At 48.4% G+C, this 27,021-nt stretch overlaps 1 protein-coding gene across 1 annotated transcript; it reads left to right on the top strand.

The window, feature by feature from the left end:
- Positions 1 to 13,680: 13,680 nt before the first annotated feature.
- ECRG4 (ECRG4 augurin precursor) lies at positions 13,681 to 23,404 on the top strand. The gene is made up of 4 exons (XM_040224214.1): positions 13,681 to 14,187; positions 18,823 to 18,870; positions 20,792 to 20,949; positions 23,036 to 23,404. Exons 1-4 carry the CDS (start codon positions 13,812 to 13,814, stop codon positions 23,192 to 23,194), a joined length of 741 nt encoding a protein of 246 aa, XP_040080148.1. The 5' UTR covers positions 13,681 to 13,811; the 3' UTR covers positions 23,195 to 23,404.
- The last annotated feature ends 3,617 nt before the right edge of the window (positions 23,405 to 27,021 follow it).

Below are 27,021 nucleotides of genomic sequence, written 5' to 3'. Positions count from 1 at the left end.
AATTTACTTCTAATGCTTCTAGACTTGGTAGTCTTAACTAGGGCTGGGAGTGTATTTGGGGTGCACTGCTGGTGTTGCAGTCACACACTGGTGCAGAGATCCTCCAAGTGGGGTCCTGACCAGCGCTGTGGACATTGCCTGGGAACTGGTCAGAAATGCACATAGCCAGGTCTGCCCAGACCTGCTGGCCCAGCACTGGGAGGGAGGAGGGCCAGAATCTGAGTCTCAACAAGCCCGCCAGTGATTCTGACCCTCCTCAAGTTTGAGAAGCACTGATTTAGAAGCCCTGATTCCTCCTTACAAGGCTAAGTTTCGTGGCAGGGTCCCAGCACTAGGAGTGGGTGCACTTCAGAATCACTTGGGAACTTAACGCCCTACCAGGGCCTCCCCCTCGGGTTCTGATCTGTAGTTGCTGTTCAGGTACTCAGTTGTGTCCAGCTGTTAGGAACCCCCATGGACTGCAGCACACCAGGCTTCCCTGTTCTTCACTATCTCCCAGAGTTTGCTCAAACTCATGTCCACTGAATCAGTGATGCCATCCAACTGTCTTATCTTCTACCACCTCCTTCTCCTCCAGCCCTCAATTTTCCCCAGCACCAGGGTCTTTTCCAGGCTCTTCCCATCAGGTGGCCAAAGTATTGGAGCTTTAGCTTCAGCATTAGTCCTTCCAGTGAATATTCAGGACTGATTTCCTTTAGGATTGACTGGTTTCATCTCCTTGCAGTCCAAGGGACTCTCAAGAGTCTTCTCCAACACCACAATTTGAAATCATGAATTCTTCAGCGCTCAGCCTCCTTTATGGTCCAACTCTTACATTCGTACATGACTACTGGAAAAACCATAGCTTTGACTAGACAAACCTTTGTTGGCAAAGTGATGTGTCTGCTTTTTAATACACTGTCTAGGTTTGTCATAGCTTTCCTTCCAAGAAGCAAGCATCTTTTAATTTCATGACTGCAGTCACCGTCCACAGTGATTTTAGAGCCCCCAAAATAAAGCCTATCATTGTCTCCATCCTTTCCCCATCTATTTGCCATGAAATGATAGGACTGGATGTCATGATCTTAGTATGTTACCTGCTTAAAGCTCTGAGTGGTTTTGCTGAAAAGCTGGCTTCCCTCCTCCTTCCGGACCCTGCTCAGACCTGAGCTACCAAAAGCCTGTATCCCAACCTTCAGCAGGACTCGTCCAACATCTCAGAGCTTCTGTCTTAGGGGCCTGAGGTGGGGTCAAAATGGTACATTCCTAATGAGTTCCCCCACACTGGTACTGCAGTTCCTGAGACCACCCTTGGAGCACCGCTGGTCTCACATTCAGGCGGGAACATGGGACACAGAGGGGCCTGGGGACATCAGGCTGGATTTGACCTGAGATGTGGCCAGTCCCCCGCCTGCATCCCGGAGGGCACATGTGGTGTGTTTGCCTGAATAATGGTCCTGAAGATGCCCATGTGCTAAGCTCTGCATCCTCTGAATGTTCTCTTATTTGGTAAGAGAGACAGTGCTATGTGATTAACTCAGGGCTCTTGAGATGGGGGGGGGAAGCCTGCTGTCCTGGATCCCCGGGGTGGGCCCGGTGTGACTTCAAGGGTCCTTCCAAGAGGGACTCAGAGGCAAGATCACACAGAGATGTGACCGCAGAGTGAGATGCTATCTTAATGGGTTAGAAGATGGAACATTGAGCCTGGAGCCAAGGAATCCAAGACACGAAGCTCGGGGCACTGTGAAAGGCTGGGAACCGGGCTCTCCCTGCAGCCTCTGGGGGGAGCACGTTCCTGCTCACACTTTGATATTGAACCAGTGAGACTAACTGAAGACTTCTGGCCCCCAGAACTGTAAGTGAGCAAGTGTGTGTTAAAATAAGCCAGTGAGTTGTGGTAATTTGTTACAGCAGGCCTAGGGGGACACAATATACACAGCACTGAGAGGATCAGAGCTCACAGGTAGGATTTTCCTGTATCCCCTTTTCTCTCCATGGCCCTGGGGTGAGCGCGCAGGCATTGGCAGGGCCCCCACGCCACAGATGAGCAAAGTGTTGACTGCTCTTCCATTATGAGTAGCAGGCAACTGGGGCTTCTCCCTCCAGCCCTTCCATGAGTCTTTCTCCATTTTAGTGATTGCAGTGTTCATTCCTTTTCCTCTCAGGAAAAAGAACAGTTGATATTTCACTTTATATTAAAGGGATGAGAATTTAATAACTGGCCCTTTCCGGGAGTACCTAAATTTTTCGAAATAGCCAAACCCTCTCCACCTCCATCTCATTTCTAGGTTTCTCTTTGGTTGTTCTTGTTCAGTAGCTAACTCATGTCCAACTCTTTCTGACCCCATGGCCTAGCACGCCAGGCTCCCCTGTCCTTCACTATCTCCCAGAGTTTGCTCAAACTCATGTTCATTGAGTTTGTGATACCATTCAACCATCTCATCCTCTGTCATCCCTCTTTTCCTCCTGCCCTCAATCTTTCCCAGCATCAGGGTCTCTTCCAATGAGTCAGCCCTTCGCGTCAGCTGGCTAAAGCATTGGACCTTCAGCTTCAGCATCAGTCCTTCCAGTGAATATTCAGGGTTGATTTCCTTTCAAACCTTTGACTGGTTTGATCTTGCCATCCAAAGAACTCTCAAGAGTCTTCTACAGCACCACAGTGCCCTTAAATGTCAATTTATTTTGTAAGTTCTCTCTTAGGCACTCACCTTCCCACTTCAGGCCACCTCCCTGGGTGAATCTCTCCAATTATGTGGAGTCAGAGACCCCTGTATACTGACAGCCCCTGAACCATCTCCAGCCTGCTGTCTCTCAAGCTCCACACCTGCAGTGGAGATCTGGCTACCCACTAGGCACTCCTGTTGGGTGAGTCACAGGTCTTTCAACTTCAGCACATCCACCCTCTTGCCCTCCATCTCATCCTCCACAACCCATCACCAACTCTTGTCCATTCTCCACCCTGTATTCTGAGGTCTGTGTACATCTCTCTGCCCCTCCCAACACTACCCTCATCTACCTCACTCATGTGTCACCTGAAACAGATCAGGGCTTCCTGATTAGACTCCTGTGTCTTCATCAGGAGATTTAAGACACAAAAGCCGCTGTGTGCTTATTCACTCAGTCTTGTCCAGCTCTTTGCAATCCTGTGGACCCATCAGGCTCCTCTGTCCATGGGATTCTCCAGGCAAGAATACTGGAGTGGGTTGCCATGCCCTCCTCCAGGGGATCTTCCCAACCCAGGGATCAAATCAGGTCTCCTGTATTTCAGGTGGATTCTTTACCATCTGAGCCACCAGGGAAGCTGCAGTGATTCTTAAAACTTATTTTCTATATATTTATCCCTTTTTACAATAGTGGATAAGTTGTGATGTGCACAACCGAACTTGAAAATGTGCAGAATGATATCTCTGAACATGACAATTGCTTTGAATTCCTTAAAAGACTTATGAGGGGCACTTCCCTGGTGTCTCAGTGGTTAGGACTCCATGCTTCCAATGCAGGGAGTACAGGCTCAATCCTTGGTCAGGGAACCAAGATCTGACATGCTGTGTGGCACAGCCAAAAAATAAAAATAAATAAAATGACAATAAGAATAATATAATAATTTTTTTAAAGAAATACTTTTTTTTTTTTTTTTTAAGACTCATTGGAGGAGCATTTTTCACAGGCCATGTCCACTTGCGAGCACAGTCTGTAGGTTTCATTTCCATCCCATAAAGAGGTCTCTTGTTAAGGTTTTTGTTGTTGTTCTGGGCTTTTGGGGTGTGTGTGTGTGTTTGTAGTAGAATCTTCATAGTGGAAGTGCACTACAGTTTCTACAGTAAGTCCCGGTAATAACAAGAGTCTGGCTGAAGCCCCCTCTCCACTCTCACCCACCACATTTGGGCTCTATTGGCAGCAGTGAGGGTCACCGTGTTTGCAGCACTGCTTTGGTTCACCCCCAGCTGGAGCTTTGATGACCCTGCCACCCATGTTTATTTATTCATTATAGTCCTGTCCCCACTTTTCTCCTCTTGAGTCTCTGCTTTGGTTGTTTTTGTGGGTTTTTGTCTCTTGGCTCCCAACCACTACCTTGATGACGAGATTCAAGGTTGGCTGAGTTTATTTATTCACTGATCTTCACCATGAGTCCTCTTGTGTTTTTCTCCCCTGAGCTGGTCCTGGAGGAGAGGAGTATGTGGAGCCCCATCCACACATCCAAGCTCTCCTCCCATGACACCTTTGTTTCTTTGACCTCCACCCCCACCGGATACCAGAATCAGCTCCCCAGGCTGGTGGGATCAGCCCTCCTAACACAGCTCCTAACAAGTCCGGCCAGGTCCTTTCTGCACAGACTTCCCAGCTCCTGGCAGCCAAGCTCAGCTACTCTCCAGCCATTTCCTTCAAACTCTGATCGCACCATGGACAACCAGTGGTCCTAAAGAGGGATAATCAAGAGTGACTGAGCCTGTGGCCCTCCAGCTGTTTCATCACAGGACAGGGTCAGTGGACAAGAAGCCCAAGGAAATGAGTCTGGTCAACGTTTTGGCGCTGGAAGGGGCAAAATAGTTGTCTAAGGGACTAATCTTCACCAGACGGTCTCTTTCTCCTCCTTCATCTCTGCCTTTTTCATTCTGATAATGGATTCAGAGGACAGTCAGCTCCATGGCATTTACCAAAAGACACATGACTTCCTTGAATGAGAGCGGTCCCTTTAACAGTACATTTGAGAGCTTAAGAGTAGTCCTGGGGGACTTCCCTGGTGGTGCAGTGGTTAAGACCCCACACTCCCAATGCAAGGGAAGCAGGTCCTGGTCTGAGAACTAAGATCCCATATCCCTCAGCCAAAAAAAAAAAAAGAGTAACATTTAAACAACAGAAAAAAGAGTAGTCCTGGAAGTGACTGTTTTACATTCTGAAGAATTTGTCATTCTTGTTTGATCTGGAGTTGATTCTATCAATGAACAAACTTTAAATCCTTCTGCTTCTACAGGCAGGAAGATGGCTTATCTGCAAAGCATAGCCTGCATATCTTTAATCATTGATGTTTAAGTAATCTCCTGAGTGTTTGAGCATTTAATGGGCTTGAGGAAGTGAGAGGGGTTGCCTTGTTGGAAGTAATGAGACATGCAGAGCAGAGTATGAATGACTGAATCTTTTTTATGGGTATCTTCGCATGTTTGCCATCATTAGGAATTTTGATGAAGGAAAAAGAACTGACCCAGAAAAAAATGTGCATCTAAGCTTTGTAAAGATAATTAGTTTCACTTGAATTCCATTGTCAGTAGTATTTAATTGAAGTCCTTTTCACCAAAATATTTGATAATATATCTTGCGTCAACTAAATATCTAGATGGTTTAGGTATTAGATTTCGTGGTATTGAAGAAGGTTCTTTTAAACAGAGCAATTTGGGGCCAATGTGTTTTTCTCTGAAATTTCACCAAAGTTATTTAAGTCACCCTCCATACCAGAGGCAGACATGTCCTCCCCACCTTGATGATTTAGTTGCAAAATCATGTGTCTGACTCTTTCGAGACTCCGACAGCCTCCTCTGTCCATGGGATTCTCCAGGCAAGAATATTGGAGTGGGTTGCCATTTCCTCCTCCAGGGGATCTTTCTGACCCAGGGATCAAACCAGGGTCTCCTGCACTGCAGGCGAATTCTTTACTGACTTAGCCACCAGGGAAGCCCATCCCCTACCCTGAAAGAGCTTCAAACTATGACCTCAAAACTATGTACAATTTTACCTATACATTCTTTGAGCTGCTTGGAGCTGTAAGGAAACATTTAACCCCTAGAATTTTATTTTCTTGCAGAGTATTGGAATACTTCTGGCCCTCTTTCATACTGTGCAAAATATGATTGGATCTGTATAAAAACCAATTAATATAATAAATCAAAATGCATGGTATAATCACCACTGCTGCATGTCCTTGGGAGCTTAGAAGATATGGAACCAATCATTATAGCCAAGTCCAATTTAAAAAAAAAATTTACTGGAGTAAAGTTGATTTGCAATGTTGTGTTAGTTTTGAGCGTATAAGTCCAATCTTGGAAACAGGGGTCTGGGGGTATGTGAGGGGCAGGAAAACAGTTGCTAGAAAGATGTCCCCCTTCCCGGAGAGGCACAAAATGCTTTACTGTTAAAATTACATGAAGGCCCCACCATTCAGTGAGAAGCCTTGTTGCCTCTCACTGATGAGACAGGCTCCATTACCTGGCTGGCAGCCTCAGCCCTGTCGGCTGCCTGGAGTCAGAACATCTGAATCCTCCGAGATGCCAGCCTGTGGGGGTGAGAGAGGAAGTGCAGAGTGGTTTTGGCCCAAGTGTAACAACGTGAACCCTGACAGAGAATGCTCTGTGGGAGGGTTCCGCATTGAGTCAGGGGCAGCCTGTCTCTGGAAATTTCTGTGCATTGGGCCACTTTGGGTCTTAAGCCCTAACTCAGCCAGGGCTTGGACTGGTGCGGTATCACACAGGCCCAGGAAGGTCATGGACCCAGCTGAGCTGTGGGGGCCTGTGTGTCACCCCTGTCTCCCTCCACAGCTGCAGGCATGCACTCCACATGGCTGACATGGGAGTTAAAACTGCCTCCCTCAAATCAAACACGTGTGCTCCCCTCCAAGGTGACCTGCTCTCAGGCCTCAGCTGGTGAACCCAGGAGTGGGCAGCGGGTTAGAGTCTGTTCTGGAGTGACGTGTGCTGGACACACAACTGCATACATTCCTCAGACCCCTTTGAAATGCACATTAAACAGTGTGCTGTTGCTCTGACTTCAGTTTCGCCCTAGTGCAGTCTGGAGAAAACGTGGATGTGATTAGCCTCTGTTTTCGGGCTTAGACAGTCAGGGTGTTGTAGCCACACGTTCCGGGAAACAAACTCACTCAGAAGGACAATGCAGATATTGGAGTGCAGTTTATTACACCGGAGGGCCCAAGGCAGTCTCCTCTTAGCCAAGGACCCCGACCAGCATTTGTGAAAATCTTTTATACCCCATGTGTACGTGTCTGAACCCACCACTCCAAATTCCTTGAGACTTACATAAACCAAGGAAAATACAATCCCAATAACCCCATCATTCACGTGCTGTGTGCTCATGTGCTCAAACAGTCAAACAATTAGCCAATAATCAATAAACCCGAGGTTACACTCTGATAGATACAGAAAAATTTATGGCCTGTCTGGAAGAAGGGGTGATTAGTGTATGTTTTCTCTTAGGGGCTGAGTAACCTGGATACGATCTTCAAGGTTCCCATGTCTGGAGGGGGTCTTATCCTTCTGTTGTTGTTTTCATAGGCACTAAACACAGAGTTCATTGGAAAGGTGGCTGAGCATGATCAGCATGAACAGGCCTAAGATGGAGTCCAGGCGCTATGAATTCCTTCTTCAAGGGGAAGCAGGGGAAAGTTATATGTGAGTAACTCAGAAGGTGTTTGTCTTTCTCTGACTTAGTTCACTTAGCCTGATCATCTCTAGGTCCATCCACGATGCTATGGCAGATACACAGCTCTGTATAAAATAAACAACAAGCTCCTACTGTATAGCACAGGGAACTATATTCAATAGCTTGTAGTAAACCAGAATGGAAAAGAATATGAAAAAGAATGGATAGAGATATGTGCATAACGGAATCACTTGGCTGTTCACCAGAGATTAACACAACTTTGTAAGTCAACTGTACTTTAATGAAAATATTTAAGAATAACTCAGGTTGCATGATAGGGAGTGGGCTAATAAACACTTTATGTCCACTGACTGGTGCCTGGGCTTCCAGATGGAGGGAAGGTCACAGCATGGTCACACCCACCATGGTCTTGCAGGGGCTCATCTTACGGCCGTGCCTTGTGAATGTTGTTGCTTCCACGTGGGGCAGGGCCATTCAGGGAGAAACATGAATAGTGAATAAGGGTAACTGGGGTCCATCCCTGTGGCAAGCGCTGTCCCCTCCCCCCAGCACCTGGGGCCGCCCCACCCCTTCCTGCGTCTGCGGGCAGCTCTTCGAGGGCCAGCTCCTGCTGGGCAGTAAACAGTGACTCAGGACACACACCCCCAGCTTGGAGGGTCTGACGAATGAGATACAAAAATGACTGTAAGCTGCCTCCCTCCTGGCCTGCAACACACACACATGGGAGGAAAAATAGAGCAAAGACCAAACCTCCCAAAGGAAACAGCTAAATGAGTTCAACTAGCATGCCAAGATGATATAAACAGCTTTATACTGATCAAAGGTAACAGGAAATTTCCTGCTTAAATGTCTCAGGTGACAAGATTCTTGAGCAGAATCTTAAGATGGAAGGACAAGATTTGGGAGAAAGACTTGACCCTCACCCCAAACCACGAGTTTAAAATAAAGAACTCCATGTGAAGGTGTTGATAAACCATCAATCACTTACATAAAGCTTTATCATTCTTGTTCCTAACAATAGTAACCTTGATGGTTTGAGGACCTTAAAATGCCCATTTGGAGATAGCTTTCAAACAGCTGCAAAATCTACCTACAGTCCGCTGCTCCTGACACTTCAGTGTGTGTCCTGCTTCCCTCGCTAGATTGACAGTGTCCTGAGGACTTGAATCTGCCCCTACAGATCCCCACGCAGGGCACCCAGCACGGGCTCTTGTCTCTGGGCCATCTGAGGATGCATAGAGACCAGAAGAGTGTCAGAGCCCGGGCTGAGTCAGCCCACTGACTGTCCGGCAAGTCACAGCCTCTGAGACCCAGGTTCCTGATCTGTAAAAGGGGGAAAGGTCAATCCTGCAAGCCCCGCAGGTCCTGAGAAGGACTTGGGGATTGGAAAACACCGTTTAGTTGTAGGTTCTGTTTCCAAGGGCAGCCCTTTGTGCCTAACAGGTGTCTACACCCTCGGAGGGAACAGAGGCTTGCCTGTAGTGGTACCACGGCTGCTTCTCCATCTCTGTGAATGGAGGATATCATACTGCTGTCACCTAATCAAGAATATTTGTATTTGAGCAGAGCATCTTGAAAGTACACTGCCTTAGCAGAAGGAATGAATCCTGGATGCTCACGTGGGGGCTGGAGGGAGCTGGTTTGAGTCACATTTTCAATCTGCCCGTAAGGCACTAGGGCTTGCCTGACGGCTCAGTGGCGTAAAATCCACCTGCCAGTTCAGGAGACACAGGAGACGCACATTCCATCCCTGGGTCAGGAGCATTCTCTGGCAGAGGAAACGGCAACCCACTCCAGTATTCCTGCCTGGGAAATCTTATCTTCCACAGGGTCACAAAGAGTAGGGCACACTGAGTGAGGAAACACACACACGTATAAGGCACCCACGTGGCTGTCTTAAAATTCTGTTCTCAGTTAATTCACAGCATCAACAAACAATGAAATGAGATAACAGCAAAAATAAAAGGAAACTGGAAGAGCCCCAGCAGCCTGGGGGAGCTCTGTGGACCATGTGGTGATGATGCTCTAATTGGACCCCAAAGAGACCCCAGCAGTGCTCAGTGACTGCTGACGCCTGACCACAGGAGTGAGGCCACAGCAAGATCTTGTCCCATCGCTCTGGGATTCAGGGTGTCTCTGTCGAAGGTGACAAGACTATTTTGAGTCATTCCTTAAGGAATGTCACACTGGTTGATGGCCTTGTGGGTCCTGTGGCCCCTGCCCCATCTGTGCCCAGTCCCTGGACACCCACTATGAGGCCAGGTATCCCCAGGACCAGGTATAGAGAGCAAGCCTTTGGCTGCGGTCTTGGTGCCCAAGGCTGGGACCCCTCCTGCCTGGAGCAGCTCGCCCCCATGATGATGCCCCCACAATGACATCATCCTTTGCATCCAGGTCATCGAGCCACTGCTCTGGTTTTATACTGAGAACATGCATGCTCCCTTCTCCACAGGACAAAGGACTTCAGGCAAAGTGCAGGGGGCTTGCTCCATCGTGGGCAGCTGGGCTACACTCCACCTCAGTGATCTGCTCCAGGTCTCTGGGGTCTCTTCAGCTTTGGTTAAAATGCTGCAAATTTAATGCAGGAAGAGACTGGAAACTGGCTCCATTTAATGTGCAAATATGTTTTAGTAGCATCATCTCTTTTTCACCAGAGGCCCCTTAGGGATCCGAAGCCCATTTCTTCAAGATATTGACTGTCTTTATACAAGGCTGGGGATCTCAGTTCACCTTCACTAAGGACCATGTGGCCCAAAGGGTCCCATCACTAAGGTCCACGTTCACCTATGTTCATCTTCACTAAGATCCACGTGGCCTGAGGGGCCCCATCACTAAAGACCACGTCTGTCTATGAGGCACCATCATTAAGGTCCACGTCCTCCTGAGGGGCCCCATCACTAAGGACCGTGTGACCTTTGGAACACCATCATGAAAGACCATGTCCTCCTGAGGGGGTCCTATCACTAAGGTCCACGTCCTCCTGAGGGGTCCCATCACTAAGGACGTCCTCCTGAGGGACACATTGCTAAGATCACGTCTGTCTGTGGGGTCCTTGGCCCCTCCAGAACCCTGCTCAATGAGCCTTCCCAGGAGCCGAACTGTGCATAATAAGGACTCTGTCCTTTCAGTATTTTTTTGGGCTGAGAGGAAACTTTCCTGCATTTCCTGCATTCCCTGCCTTTGGCTTTGGTTAGTTATTTGAAATGGCAAAAGTTATTAAAATTCCAATGTGGGAATTCGCTTAATAAACAGGAAGGGAGTTTTGAGGACCCACCACTGCGTATGCAGATTAACCCTGCACTCGCCAATTCTGGGGTGTTGGCAGTTTCTACGCTGGCCTTGGAGGAGGGTCTCTACTCAGGGGGCTTTCCTTATACTGTCCCTGGGCTGCTATGAGCTTTTGTTATATGTAACATGTACTTTTTAAATAGTAAACCTAAAATAGACAGAAACATATGAAATGATCTCATTTATACAAGACCTGTGTAACTACAGATTCACCTCTCAATGGCAACATTTATTCATTCGCCAAATATTTATTGGGTGTCAGTTTTATGGGGAAATAAAGAAAACAAACAACTTGAAGAGGTCAAAGAGAAATAAAGCAGAAGGAAGAAACCTTGAGGGGGAAAATAGGCCTGGAGGAACTCAGAGGGCAGTATGCTCCTGGCCCCAAGGGGGAAGCAGGAGAGACTTCCTGGAGGAGGCAGCATCTGAGCTTGGCCTTGAGAAGTGGGGAGGGCAGTGGATTAAAGACGGCCACACATTCTTTGACATCCTCCCACTGAAAAATGGCACCTTTGACCCTCCCCAGAATTTCCCCAGGTGGTGGGCTCTGTGACTGCTCCCATCAAGAGCATGGTGGCATTGACGTGGGTCAGTTTCCAGGCCAAGCCCCTAAGGTGTCAGCTGCTTCCTCTTCTTGTCTTTTGGAGCAGCTGATCTTAGAATGCTTTCTCTGGGAGCCCTGAGCCTCCCTGTTGCACCTACCCTAAGGCCCCCATGCTGGACAGGCCACATGTAGGCATGTCAGTGGAGCAGAGGCTGAAGGTGGCAAGTGGGTTTTGGTGGGGATGGGGACCCAGAAAGCACCCTGAGCACTGCTTGCATCAGCATCCCCCAGAAAAACAAAGACCCCTGAGCTCCACTCAGGACAGAGTGGATCAGAATTCCAAGGAATGTAGCCCAGGAACCTGCCTTAACAAGCACCTTGGGACTTTTAGACCCAATCTGAGAAACAGTGGAATGAGGAATAGACCAGCTTCAGTAGAGGGGAGAAGGGGATGGTGGATTTAAGTAAATAGGAAGAAAAGGACTTTTCAAAGCACTTTATTTTATAAGCAAGTGCAGTTGAACAGGAGAAGGCAATGGCACCCCACTCCAGTACTTTTGCCTGGAAAATCCCATGGTTGGAGGAGCCTGGTGGGCTACAGTCCATGGGGTTTCGAAGAGTCGGACACGACTGAGCAACTTCACTTTCACTTTTCACTTTCATGCCTTGGAGAAGGAAATGGCAACCCACTCCAGTGTTCCTGCCTGGAGAATCCCAGGGATGGGGGAGCCTGGTGGGCTGCCATCTCTGGGGTCGCGCAGAGTCGGGCACGACTGAAGCGACAGCAGCAGCAGCAGCAGTTGAACAAGTAAATAAACAGAAAGGAAAGTGGATGTTGGAACAGGTACAGTATCTTCAGCTGGGCACTTGAGCTTGGCAGATCCCAGGAAGGTGGTGGGGGGGAGAGGGTCCTGCTGCTGACACAGGGCTGTCTCCCTGTGAAAGAACATGGGGGATTTCATCACACATCACACCTGAGCCTCTTACTGAAGCATCAGTTATGGCTCCTAGGGCCATCAAAGTCACCTTTCCTCCCCTGCCCTTCTCTACAAGGGAACCCTTCTGTGTTTGTGCAGGAGAAAGAGAAAGAGAGAGAGAAAGCCCAGTCAGTAGGACCCAAGCAATCAAAGACCTGGCACTGATGGAAACACAAAAGACAGAGAGACAGGAGGATGCAGGACTCTGTGTGCTGTTACTCCTGTTGATAAACGGTACTGACAACATGTAAGGCAGACGCGAACATGGGAGCCAAAGACATGTCACTCCGGAAGACTGTTTATAGCAATGTCCACTGAGCATCTTGAGAAACAGATATTGATAAGGACTGAACTGAATTAAATTGGATTCAATTGACAGTAATGAATCGGAAACTCTTAATCCTTTTAATCATTAGTGTCTTCCTACCGGTAACCAAAAGTGTTTAAGGTGGTTGTTGGGTTTTTTCCCCTTTAAGGAAATGAAAATAAAATACCAATGAAGTTTTTAAAAGAGGATTACCTAAGGGACTGCCCTGGTAGTCCAGTGGTTAAGACTTCACCTTTCAATGCAGGGGGTGCAGGTTCGATCCCTGGTTCGGAAGCTAAGATTTCACATGCATTCACGCCAAAAACCCCAAAAGATAAAAACAGGAGCAATATTGTAACAAATTCAGTAAAGACTTTAAATAATCTTCCCCTATCAAAACAAGAGGATTGCCTCAAACTAAACTATTAAGCTACATGTGGGGGTAAGAAGCTGGGAGGAACATTAGCTCCTGCAGAGCTGGGAAGGTAGCAACATCTCTATTGTGAAGTTATATATTTGATCTGCACACTTTTCTGTATTATTTTGTTGTTTAGTCCTTAAGTCCTGTTCGACTCTTTTATATCCCATGGACTGTAGCCCACCAGGCTCCTCTGTTCATGGGATTCTCCAGACAAGAATACTGGAACCGGTTGCCATTTCCTTCTTCAGGGGATCTTCCCAACCCAGAGATCGAATCCGCGTCTCTTCTGCACTGGCAGGCGGATTCTTTACCTGGTGAACCATTGGTACAGGTACAGGGTGCTAAGGTGTTAAAGGAGAGGTGGCCGCAGTGTAGATGGGCCTAGAGGGGTTAGTTCCCAGAAGCCGCGCCGCCCGCGGGGGTCCTCCTCTGTGCACAGGTCAGGGACGGGGGAGGCCACCTCCAGCTCCCGTGGCCTCACGCGGGTGCCGAGTGCCCCTTTAGTGTGCGTGGATGGGGCACACGATGGAGACATGTGAACACTTGCGGGGCTCATTCTCTCCTGATTACTGAAAGGCTCGTCTGTTGGAGTCTCTGGAGCGAGATGTTTTCCTGGAATGCAGCTCTGAGCCCAGAGCGTGGAGACTTAAACAGCACGAAGCACAGAGCTGCCAAAGTCATCTTTAGAGCTGCGACGCAAAGCCAGGACATTCCGAAGGCCTGAGCGGGAGGGAGGGAGAGAGCTGGGGGGACCAGGGCGCGCGGTGCGCAGGGGAGGGGACTGTGGTCGGGAGGGCCGGTAGCGGCGAGATCCTGAGGCCTGAGCGGGGACCCTCAGAGCACCCAGCCCTTCCCCGGCTGGATGCGCGTCCCTTCCCGAGGTAGCCGGACCTCTCTTGCCCTTCGCCCATGGTCTTTGGCGGCCCAGGCGCCCGCAGCCCCGCAGCCTTGGAGGAGCTGCGGCCGGAGAGAGGGGCGCGGAGACTTGGCACGGACGCTTGGCCCGCGGCCCGTCGGCACAGCGCCCGCCTGTCGGGTCCCGCCCCGGCCCGGACTCGGGGACCGCCCGCGGGTCCAGTACCCTTGAGCGCAGTTCTCCAGGGCGCAGTCCGCCGGCGCCGGGTTCTCCAGAACAAGCGTTTTCCTTATCCTTCCCGCGCAGTGGCCAAGGCGCGCTCCTCTCTCTCCAGGGCATCCGCTGCAACCATGGCCCCCTCCTCCGCGCGGCCCGCCTTCCTGGTCATGACCGCACTGGCGCTGCTGCTGCTGCTGTGCGTGGGCCCAGGTAAGGGGGCGATTTCACGACGCTAACGCCCAGAGGAGGGCGCGGAGACCAAGGCGTGCTTCCCGAGTCCTGGCAAGGACCAAGAGTTGAAAGCGGTCTTGGGTTCTGCCCTTGCGCGATGGGAAGTGGCAGAGTTCAGGGTCAAGGGCAGGGTCTCAGGTGTTCGCGGCAACCGTGGGAAAAGAGGCGGAGGAGCCTTGGACAGAACGCTAGGGGCAAGGCGCAGTGGGTGCTGTAGGCAGGCGGCACCCAGAACTCAGAGGAGTCAAAGGGCCTTCATCCCCAGGGTCCCTTCCAGGGGTTCCCTTCCAGGCGCCTCTGCTCAGTTAAGTTCCAGGTCTGCAAACCTGCACGAGCAGGAGCAGGGCCTCACCTCCTCGCTGGGGAAAAGCTCTGAAAGGAGAAATTCTTCAACATCTCTACTTCTTGGAGGCCCTCTTGAATGGATTGGATCCCAGTTCTTTCCCTAGAAAATGCACGCATTCACGCACAGGCTGCAGATGAAGTGGGTGGGGTGTGGACTTCTGAACCCTGGGAGCCCACAGAGCCCACCTTAGGGAGGTTTCACCCTGAGCGCTCTCTTCCCTCTTGCCATCCTTTATGGCTCAGGAGTGGCCTCCTGCAGGCAGGGGTGCCTTTGCAGGTATGAGAGGTGGGGTGGTGACCCCAGGTCTACTGGGAAGATGCAAGGGCTGGAAGGTCAGAGGGTGACCTGCTCAAGAATCTGAGACTGAAGTTTCTTGCACTACAAAGCAGCCAAGCAAGGTGGGTGGAAAGGCAGGACCCCCTTGGTTGCTGAACGTCTGTGTTTGGGGTGGCCAGCACAAGTGGGGAACAGCAAACATGGGCCAGAGGGGCAATGGGAGCCGTGGGGGGCATCAGCACAACAGAGGGGCTGGGGTGACTGCTTTTCTGATTTAGGACCACAAGGGAGGCCAGTCAATCACTCCCGATCACCCGATTTATCACCTCCCGATTGTTCCTCCCATTTTAAGAACCACAGCTGAATACAGCAAGTGGACATCAGCTAGAAACCCATTCTTTTCAGGACTTGTATTTTATTTCATTTATACCAAGACTGCAGTGATAGGAGTTGGTTAAAATATTATGGTCATTGAGCTGGAATGTGAAAGTTCTTATGACACCAAATAAGAATCTTTATGTAAAGTCCCCAAGGTGATTTTATGACACCCAAAAGCATTTAATGGAGAAAGGGACCATTGCCCTTTCTTGATCAATTTATCATGAGCTTCAAAGGGGGCATCTTGAAATTCCAAACCCACTGGGAGATCGAATGCCAGGGAGCTAAACTTGATCAACTCAGAAGTGCGTATGAGCACAGCCTGGAAATGGTGACCAGTGGTGTTGGGGTAGAACTCCATGATGCTACAAGACAAACCCCACAGCGGCTCATTCATTCTTTATTCCTTTCTTCAAATAAAGTTATCGTGGTGTCCACATTCACACATTGATATTTACAGTTCAGTGGGCAGTAATTGGCACCATGGCATCGCTGATATTTATCATTTTAGGACTTGTTCACCCTTTTCAATTGTGTAGCTGAATCTGATGAGGCTCACCTTTCTGGGGTAGCAGTGACACAGATTTGCTAGGAGAAATTGCAGCTTCAGCACAAATGCCACTCAGATGGTAAAGAATCTGCCTGCAATGCGGAAGAGCCAGGTTCAATCGCTGGGTCAGGAAGATCCCCTGGAGGAGAGCATGGCAACTCATTCCAGCATTCTTGCCTGGAGAATTCCACAGACAGAGGAGCCTGGCAGGCTCCAGTCCAAGGGGATGCAAAGAGCCGAGCATGACTGAGCGGCTAATACTTTTCACTTTTCAATTCATCAGTATTAAAGCGCTCTTACAGAATACAGACAGAGAGGTGGTACTTAATTCGCAGGCTACTCTGAGTCATTGGAGACTCACGTATATTAAGATGCTGAAATATGCTCAGATTCGTGCCCTGTCCATGTTGACAAATGTGGATTCCTTCGCTGGCTCTTGAGGTTGGGAGGGAAGCACAGACTGAAAGTGGTCCCATCCCGTGTAACTGAACCTCCTGTGCAGCAGCCCCCCCGGTGCTGACTCACAGCTGCTGCTCAGATGCCTCTAGCGACTCTGGATGGGAAGCTTCTCTGGTGATTTGCTCCAGCCTTGGGTGGCTGTCCGGTGCTGGCAGCCTGCTGCCCACCCTAATCTATGGCCCAGTGGCGTCTTAGAGCTATCCATCGCTCTGCTCTCAGATGTTTCTTTCCTCTAGTAAAACATCCATGTGTGTGTGTGTGTGTGTGTGTGTGTGTGTGTTAGTCACTCAGTCATGTCCAACTTTCTACAGGGCTACAACCCTGTAGCCCACCAGGCTCCTCTGTCCATGGAATTCTCCAGGCAAGAATACTGGAGTGGGTTACCATGCCCTCCTCCAGGGGATCTTCCCAACCCAGGGATTGAACCCAGGTCTCCTGCATTGGCAGGCAGATTCTTTACCGTCTGAGCCACGAGGGAAGCCCCAGTTAAGATCTAAATTCCTTTAATTTGTTATCATACACACACACAGGCCGTTTGTTCCTCCTGGACTTTTTCCTCTTTCTAAAACTTTTTCCGTTTGCCAGAACTCCTGTTTTTCTGTGACCGCTGAAGGTCATGTGTTAGCACCTGAACCAAATGGTAAAAGAGGTGGGCTGATCAGAGACAAGCTGAAACACAGGCAGGACAAATATTTCCTTTCTGCAAGACACTTTCCTTTTATTTACACTGCCTAAAATTGTACCTGCTTTTTAAACAACCACATCTCTGTAGACTGAGTGGAAGTATAGATGATGATTCTGAATTCAGACCACTACCCACTTAGCCCACTGCCCAGAGACACCAGCCCTCCTCTGAAGACATGAGGGTGGCCCCACTGTGTTCTCCTCTTGCACTGGGATCCCTAGAGTTCCCCCCAAACTTGGCTTCCTATTCTAAAGGCAGGTAGGAGGCACCCAAATCCAAACACCTAGGGGGAGCTTGAGAGGTAAAGTGTCTGGGGTCTGCCAAGTGACCTGAATCTGGGAACATTCAAATACTAAATCTGTAAACATGGAGCACCTAAGAAAACACACTTGCCGGTCACGTTCAGTGGTGAGCAGCCAATTTGTGACTTTTGGCTACAAATGTGTTTTTTTTTCTCCCCAGCTACATAATAAATTATTTAAGCAGAGTTTCTTAGTCTTCTTTGGGCCCCATACACTTCTGAAAGTCTGGCCGGAGCTCTGGCTCCTATTCCCAGAAGACCATACCTTTGCAGTTGCAAATTGGTCCACAGTTGGGGAGGGCAGGACCTGTCGAAGATACCACCATCTCAGCATCTCCATCCTTGGGCCAGACTGTGGCTAATACATCTAAGGATGCTCTGCTCAGTCTTTACAAGGCTGTGCTCTCTCCCAGGGCCTCTGGTCCCCCCTCCATAGGACAAGCCTCATTCCTGTAAGTAGCACTTAGAGACCAGAGGCTTCCACAGTCTTCAAACCAGCTCACGGGCCAGAGGGGGCCTTCCATGAGATCAAACTCATCATTTCCTATTAAACAATTGAGCAGGTTATAAACACTTCTAAATCTGAATACAAACCACAGTAAGTGGTACAGATGATGTCCGATTGTAAGACAGTCAGGGCAAGTAACAATACAGCGCTGAACTTTGAGAGCACTGAGGCACATTCCTTGGCTTGTGGTGGAGACACCCCACTTCTGCCTTCATCTTCTCACGACTGCCATCTGTGTGGTGTCACTTCTTCTTGTAAGGACATCAGTCGTTGGATTTAGAGCCCAGCCTAAACCCAGCATCATGTTACCTCCAGATCCTTAACTCATTACATCTGCAAAGACCTTATTTTCAAATAAGTTCCCACGGTGAGATTTTGGGTGGTATGAATTTGGGGGAACACTATTCAGTAGACTGTGCCATGAAAAGTAAAGTCTGCAGGCAGGTACATATGACAGATAGCTGCCTGAATATTATTTAATTTTTTCTTTTAAGTTTTATACTAGAATATGGGCTTCCCAGGTGGCTCAGTGATAAAGTTTCAGCCTGCCAATGCAGGATTTGATCCAGGGTTCAATCCCTGGGTGGGGAAGATCTCCTGGAGGAAGAAATGGCAACTCCTCACTCTAGTATTCTTGCCTAGAGAATTGCACGGACAGAGGAGCCTGGTAGGCTACAGTCCATAGGGTCACAAAGAGTCAGACACGACTGAACAACTGAGCACGCATGTATACATAGCCCGTTAACAATGTTGTGATAGTTTCAAGTGAACAACAGAGGGACTCAGCCATGCATGCCCCTAACTCCTGGTGACTGCCTGAATACTATGACAGAAGGGCTCAAAGGACAACGTTATTTTTCCTGGAGAACAGTTCAGATGGTCTCCAGTAGCTCAAAGTGTCCTGCTCAGCCATAGTGCTTGTCACTAGTTTGAGCAACGGGCAGCCTGAATGGCCTTTTCTACAAAACAGGAAATGCAGCAAGCATTGGATACCAAGTTGCCAAAGCAGGATAGGGGTATGAAGTGAGTTTTTTCCAATGTGGATTTTTGCATGTGAAAAATTTAAGGGTGCAGTACAACCCTGAAATGATTTCTGTCTTCATTCCTTTAGGCGGCATAAATGGAAACAAACTCAAGTTGCTGCTTCGGAAACGAGAAGGTAAATACAGCCTACATGGATAAGGGGGCATTCTTCAGCGGGTTGCAGGGAAACAGGGATGTTGATCTGTTCACTGGAGGCTTGTGTTTGGAAAATGAAAAGTGTTTACTCCTTAAAAGGTTAGCAGATAGAAGGGTTGGTTCTGTGGAGATGTGGTGCGGTATTTCATCAGATAAATATTATTGCCAGTTAATGCTTCTCTGAAAGCTGTCAGTGTAGATTCAGAAATAAAAGGAACAGAGCGACAGTGTTCAGGGAAGGCTGTTTTAGAACCCTGATGCCCTTTAGAGCACAGGCCTGAGTCTAGAGCACACACAGTCTTAGTCCTGGGGCAGCGCAGAGCGGGCTTGTGGGCGTCCTCCATACCTGAGTGGCCCGTGGGAGAGGGTTAACTGGAAAGACCGTTGTGTTGCTGACACCTGTTGTGAAGAGCATGCCTCAGGTAGTGGTGGTAGCCCATGAACAGTCTGGGACCCATGCAGGTGAGTCCTGGCCGCTGCAATGGGATCCATCATCCTGTGGTCCTGTCAACACCATTCTCCCTCGGAACATGTGTCTTCACCTGGAAAACAGGAAGTTATCTGTCCCTTAGAATGGAGACTAAATTTCTGAGGTGAACTTTTGCCACTTATTCTTTTCCTTGAGTTAATGGGGCTTCAGGAGGTTGAATTTGAATTCTTTTCCCCGCTGTGGGGCCCCGGTGCTTATGCAGCTACTTCCCAGGGGGTCTGCAGTGACCCCCCCCCCCACCTGACACACACCTGCTGAGCACATGTGGCCCCTCTCGGTATGGAGAGGGACTCCCAGCATCTCCCCAGCTCTTCCAGCCGCTCCTGAGGCCCTCGTCCACCCCTGACCTCCCAGGCCCCCTCAGACGGCCCCCTCCCTGGGCAGGGCAGCCATCTCCCAGGGATACCAGGGCTGATGGGAGTTCTGGCAGGGCTACCTGTGGAAGGGATACCAGAGAGGAAGTGACCGAGAAAATCAGGACTCCTCTGTGTATACCTTCAGTGTTTATCCAGCTCAAGCCAAGAAACACATATTGAGCACCTACTGTGTGCGAAACAGTGTGACAGGCCCAGAGGAAAATGCCCAGACAAGCAGGCGGTGAGAATACAAACGTGCTGGTATTTACCCACGTGAGCAAGGACACAAGGGCCCTTGACTTCCTTTGCCTGTGTGGCCTCCATGCCAACCTCAAGGCAAAGACCGTCCATCCAGCGTCACAGATGAGGGGACAGGGGCTCAGAGCTGGTCAGCAGGGCGAGCCCAGGACCCAGAGCTTCCCTGAGTGTATCTGCAGGAGTGGGGCCCTTTCAGCACTGAGCCCATGACAGAAGGCATTCCGGGAAGCTGTGGGAAAGCAAGGGTCACCCCATTAAGAGGCAGTCCAATCATCGGTGGTCACACAGTGGGACCCCAGGTGGCACCGCTTGTCCCCGCAACCCTGCTGGACTCACCTGGCTGGCCTGCCCAGGGCCTCTTGTTCAGCTCTCTCTCCTCTGGACTCCTAAGCAGGCCCAGAGGGCTCTAGTTTACTTGGACAGTGAACACCCACCGGGCAGCACTGGACCCACCGTGGTTTCCTGACAGCAGAGCCCACAAGGAAGTACCAGCCTCTATCCGGGGCTGGACCTGGGTCTGGGGTAGCCAGGGGCTGCAGGGGAAGAGCTGAATTCGGTTCCTGCCCCAACCCCCGGCCTGTGATATGGCAGTGCCCAGAGGGCAGGGCTGGCTACCCCAGAGCCCAGGGTGGGACCTAGTGAGGGAGCCTGCACTGTACCCGCGTCCTGCAGGAAGGATGTGCCAGACAGAGCGTCTCCTGCCAGGTGGGGTGGGAGGGGATGTGGAAGAGCGATTCACCCCAGTGAGGAAAGAAATCATCTTTGTACTTGGCGGTGGGGGGATCCCCTCGTTTCAGCCCCTGCTCCCACTACGACCCCGGTGGCTGTCCAGGAGAGCAGAGCCAAGGAGTTCCTGAGCAGCCTTAGGAGGCCCAAGCGGCAGCTGTGGGACCGCTCGAGGCCAGAGGTGCAGCAATGGTACCAGCACTTCCTGTACCTGGGCTTCGACGAGGCGGTGGGTGTCCTGGCTCCCTCGGCAGGAGGGGTGGGGCCTGGGAGAGTGGGGGCTGGTGCAGAGGCCTGGCTTCCCCTGGTGGGGATGAGGGTTGTGGGGCAGAGGCCTGGATCCCGTGGGGGTGGGTGGGACAGAGGGCTGGCTCCCTACAGGGCAGAGTGGAGTTGAGGGGCAGAAGCCTGGATCTTCCTGAGGAAATGAGGGTTGGGGTGCAGAGGCCTGATTCCCATGGGGATTGAGGGTGGAGGTGGGGAAAGGAGGCTGGCTTCCTACAGGGCAGGGTTGGGGGGCAGAGGCCTGGCTCTCCCTGGGAGGAGGAGGGTTGGGGGTGGAGGAGAGGCTTGGATTCCCACCAGATGGTGGGAGGGCATGCAGGGAAACGAGCAGAGAATGAAGTTCTACTATTTGCTCTGAAGTCAAAGCCAGAGCTGCCAGGCACTAGACCACATGACTGTCAGGTGTAAGGGTGTTGGCTGGAATTTTCCACCCTGCTGTGCCCAATGGGATCCCTCCCATCAGGGTTTGGTAGCAGAATTCCAGAGACTTCCCTGCCCAGAGAGGCTGGGACTTAGATTCAGGGAGAGTCTGATTTTTCTAGGAACCCTCTGACTGTATCTGTACGGTTTTATCTGAGTGTGAGTAAATGCAAGGATCCAGTAAGGTTCTAACATATGCACAGATGGGACTAGAAGGACATGCACCCAGACACCAGTAGGGATTGGCAGTGGAAATAGCCCCTTTCTCTTTGTCTCCCTTCCACCATGCTTTTTTAAAATGTGAGTCTGCATTATTTCTGTATTTATAAAATATTTTTTAAGCTTTTTGAAAAAGAATTATTTTAAGGCAAAACCTTAAACAAGATTATAAAATGAGGAAAACCAAAGAATGAGGCTACTACTCCGTGTGACAAACTGCAGTATTGTGAGTCAAGCAAGCCATCTTCTTTTGAAAGCAGAGACTGGTGGGGGTGGTGAGGGTGGTAGAGGTCAGAACCCCAGGCCAAGCAGATGAAGAGGGTGGAATTGTGCCCACGTAGTCAGTGTTTGTGGCCTGAGTCGGCACACCAGACCTGTTTGAGCATCACTGCAGTTGTGAGAGAGTCACCACCAGACATGCCCTGAGGCTGCAGTGTGATTCTGTTCACCACCATTTACTAAGCCCATAGCCTGTGCAGCAGCCCAGGCAGGACTGGGGGTCAGCGTCTGCCACACTAGACACCTAGCGCTGGGGGCGGGCACATTTGTTACTGCATTGGGCAGATGTCCGCTCTCTTTACCAAAAAAGAAGAATGCTGAAGTCTGGGGTATATTCAGAACTCACAGGTAGGGGTTCAAGGGAAGGGGTGCATATGCCTTTGGGGACTAGGCTTTCAGCAGTGCTCTCCTGCTGGTTAGAACTGACCTCTGGCCCAGGGATGCTGTAGCCAGGAGTAATTATTTTTTTAAGTACTATTTATTATTTTTTATTGAACTATAGTTGAGAAGTACTCTTATTGAAGTACGCTTGAAAGTCCCTTGAACTGCAAGGGGATCTAACCAGTCAATCCTAAAGGAAATTAACCTAGAATATTCACTGGAAGGACTGATGCTGAAGCTGAAGCTCCAGTACTTTGGCCACCTGATGACTCACTGGAAAAGACCCTGATGCTGGGAAAGATTGAGGGCAGGAGGAGAAGGGAGAAACAGAGGATGAGATGGTTAGACAGCATCACCGACTCAAGAGACATGAGTTTGAGCAAGCTCCAGGAGATAGTGAAGGTCAGGAAAAGCCTGGCATGCTGCAGTTCACGGGGTCACAGGGAGTTGGACATGACTTAGTGACTGAGCAGCAACAGCTGGTTTACAATGTTGTGTTAGTTTCAGATACACACGCACATATATATGTTCTTTTTCGGGTTCTTCTCCCTTATAGTTACTACAGGATATTGAATATAGTTCCTCCTTGTGCTGTACAGTAGGACCTTGTTGCAGGAGTTTCTATTAGGGGTCATTCATTGTTGAAGAAAAACACCAGAGAAACACCACCAGTAAAATGTGCTCTGGGAAATGGTGTCCTTCATCCCATCCTTTCTCACCCTCTTCTCCAGAAATTTGAGGATGATATCAGCTATTGGCTGAACAGAAATCGAAATGGGCACGACTACTACGATTACTACCAGCGCCACTATGATGAGGACGCGGCCATTGGCCCCCGGAGTGCCCACAGCTTCCGGCACGGAGCCAGCGTGAACTATGACGACTACTGACCACCCCTTCAGGCAGGTTCAGGCCGTGGGCTCTGCACAGCACTTGAGCTGTGTCTGCTGTGTCTAGTCTTGGCCCATCTTCGCTACTCGCTTTCTATGGCCAGAAAGGAAGCATTAACACAGAGAATATAAAGGCCTTTCGAGAGTCCATGCAAGTTCCTAACACTGTATTCCATTTAAAACTAGAAATAAAAGCATTTTGTTTGAAAGCCTGAGTTTGAATGTTTGAATGAAACTTAAGCTGGCGAGAGTTTTCCTTCCCTGGATGTTTCTCAACCTCTTGGAGGCACCAAGTGTGACCCCTCCAAGAGTCCGTACCATCCCAAGATATGGGACGGAGCAGGGGTCTTCAGGGTGTTAGAATTCAGTCCACACTAAATGCAAACAAACAAGCAAAACCCAGCAAGAAAATTTATTGGAAATCATTTAAGATCACAGAACACAATTTGGAGGATCTAATCATTTATGTGGTTTTGCAAGTTTGATTGCTCATGGCCCGAGCCAGAACCTGACCTGTTTAATATTATTAGGCAGGAAAATTGGGTAATAGAAAAACCACTAAAGTTCAGCTGATTTCAGAGCTTCACTTACCTCAAGAAATTAAACCTTGTCTAATGAACCAAGATTTAAGAATATCCTTTGCATCATGTTTAAACAACCTGAGTGAATGGAAAAGTTGGTGTGGGTGAAGGGAGGGGAGGGAGTTGGGGAGGTAACACCTGCAGAGGGGAGGGGCCCTCAGCATGGCTCTTGTACTCACAGACCCTCTGACAGCCTGCTGGAAGCTTTCTCACAAAACTGCCACGTGATTTGTACATAATCTCTGAGACACCCCGATATTCACAGGCTGCAGGTAATGAACCCCCGGGCTTGGTGGCAGATACCGCCTTCAGGAGAGCAGTGTTTCTGGACAATCCTTTGGAATCCCTACAACTTTTAAAAATTGGTGGTAAAACACACACAACATAAAATCTCCCGTTTTGAGCATTTTTTGGTGCACAGTTCAGGTGCATTAAGTTCATTCACATTGTTGTGCAACTGTTACCAATCTCCATCTCCAGATCCATCTCATCTTCCCCAAATAGGTACTCTGTCCATGAAACCGAAAGTCCCCAGCCCTGCTCCACCTTCAGTTTGGGTGTCTGGCTTATACTGGATTCCTAAAATGAATTATTTTCTGATATTTCTCCATATAAGGATGGAATTCTCTGAAATGGGAGCATTCTGATAAAGCCATTTGGATGGAGTGTTTTCTTCATGGTATTAATAAAATTTTTGACTATTTGAATGCATTTATTTTACAGGTAATGGATTATTTTAATTTTATTTTAATTTTGTTTCTTTCCTTGAATTTGTTTTGCAAAATTCTATCTGTCTAGGTAGTCATTGATTATATGAAAGTTTAGAAGTGTGTTGAGAATTGCTTTTAATATCCTTTAATCTTTATTTCTCTGTAGCATCTGTGGTTGTTTTTCATTCCATTTGTGCCTTTAAGAAAATCTTTTCAAACATTTGTGCCTTTGTTTCTAATGAATCTCTTCAAACATTCAGTTTTTGCCTTGTTGATGTGCTCTTTGGTACATCTATGTCACAAATTTCTGTTCACTCATTTTCCTTTCTTCTGCATCTGTGGGTCTTTGATTTATCTCAGTTTTGAGGCTTATTTTTTTCCAAAGGCAAATACTTACTACTCTAAGTTTCCTCTTCAAGAACTGTATTCCATGATCTTGATGTGAAAAGCTAGATGATGAAATCACCTAATTTCAATTATAATTTCTCCTTTGACCCATGAGTTAATTATAAGTGTTATTAAATTTCCAAGTGAATGAATTTTTCTAATTATCTTATTGGCTTTGTTTTCCTACTTAATTGCATTTTGTGTGTGTGTTTTTCATGTAGTCAGATCCTAATTCTTTGAAGTATACGAAGGCCAGCTTTACATCTGAGCTTGTGCCAGCCCAGCAAGGGTTCCCGTGTGCCTGAAAGGAATGTGTGTTTCTCAGACATCAAATGTAGTCAATCCATTAGCTCAAGCCCAGTTTTGACATTGTTCACATACTCTATTTTCTTACAATATTTTTGGTCCATTTGATCTACTGACTCTGAAAGGTGTGTTGAAATCCAGCGTTGGATTTAACTAGTTTTTTGTTTAATTTCTGTCAATCTGGCTTCATAGAAAGCTATGGTCTTCCCAGATGGTTCTAGTGGTAAAGAACCCGCCTGCTAGTGCAGGGGACGTAAGAGACGCATGTTTGATCCCTGGGTCTGGAAGTTTCCTTGGAGGAGGGCATGGTGACCCACTCCAGTATTCTTGTCTGGAGAATCCCATGGACAGAGGAGCCTGGTGGGCTATAGTCCATAGGGTCGCAAAGAGTTGGACACGAATGAAGTGATTTAACATGTATACACATATTCACATGGGACATGATAAGTTTTTCCAGTGAATGGAGTTACTTATTTTTATGTGTCACATTGCCTTATTTCTAATAATGCTTTTTGCCTGAATTCTCTTTTGCTATTAATATATGCCTTCTGTTGACAACTAATTGCTTGTTCTCTCTTTTCCACAGTTTGACTTTTTATCTTCCTGTGTGCTTTAGGTGTGTTTTTTGTAAAGAGTACATCACTGAAATTGTTTTTTGCTTTTTTAAAATAGGGTACAACTTTTAAGGTCTGAACAGGAGAATTTAGTTCATTGACATGTATTATGATTAGTGATTTTTGTCTATAACATTATACTTTGAACTTGTCCCATTTTACCTGTTCCTCTCCTCCCCTTTCCTCCTGTCTTGCCATCGTTTGGACTCTTTTGTTTTCCTTTACATCTTTCTTTTCCTTTCACTTCCTTTGAAGGTTCTATTGGATCTGTTCTATTAGTGTTTGCCCATTTAATCCATATTTAACAAGTTATAGGCAGTCAATAGCCATAGTCATCTCCTGGACAATACAAGGACCCCCAAATACTTCATTTTGTGATCTCCTCTCCCAATTTATAAGCTCCAATAACTCAGCATTTAAAATCTAGTCTACTGGGCACTTCTCTGGTGGCTCAGTAGTTAAGAATCTGCCTTCCAAAGCAGGGCATATGGATTCAATCCCTGGTCCAGGAAGATCCCCCGTGCCATGGGGCAACTAAGCCCGTGCACCACAGAAAATGAGTTCACGTGCCGCGGCTGTTGAAGGCTGTATGCCCTAGAGCCTATGCTCCACAGCAAGAAAAGCCACTGCAACGAGAAGCCTGAGCACTGCCATGAAGAGTAGCCCCCGCTTGCCTCAACTAGAGAAAAGCCCGTGTGCAGCCTAAATAAACAAATAAAAATCTTGTCTTCTTTATTGCCCCATGTCAGTTACCTTTGCCTCATTTACAGTCACTAGCTTGTTTAGATGTCACATGTCATATCCAGCCTGGCTTACTATCTCTCCTTGAGACTCAGACCCTGCATCTGAGATCCTCTTCGTTTGACTTTAATACCATCCTCTAAAATCCCTTTAGTGCGGGTCCTTTGATGGTCAACTCCCCAGTTCCACACGTTCCCTTGTGTTGCTTGGTTTAGGGTTTTGGTTGAGTTAATCAGCACTTTGGAGACACTATGCTACAGCTGTGTGGCCTCCACCGCTGTGTGAAGGGTTTCACCATAACCTGTCATCTTAGGCAAAAATTCATATGTTTTCTGAAATATATATATTATACATATTTTTAATATATATGTATATAAGAGTTTTTATACTACACTTGTCTTCCCCACTGCCTTATATAACAGATGCACCTCGATTACTAACATCTATGTCTGTGTATTTGTACTGCTTGGGGTTATTGGGCTTCATCT

This window comes from Oryx dammah, unplaced genomic scaffold, assembly GCF_014754425.2.
Source record: "Oryx dammah isolate SB20612 unplaced genomic scaffold, SCBI_Odam_1.1 HiC_scaffold_25, whole genome shotgun sequence".
NCBI classification, from domain to species: domain Eukaryota; kingdom Metazoa; phylum Chordata; class Mammalia; order Artiodactyla; family Bovidae; genus Oryx; species Oryx dammah.
The sequence above is the reverse complement of the archived record's forward strand: the minus strand, read 5'-3'. Positions and strand labels throughout refer to the sequence as shown.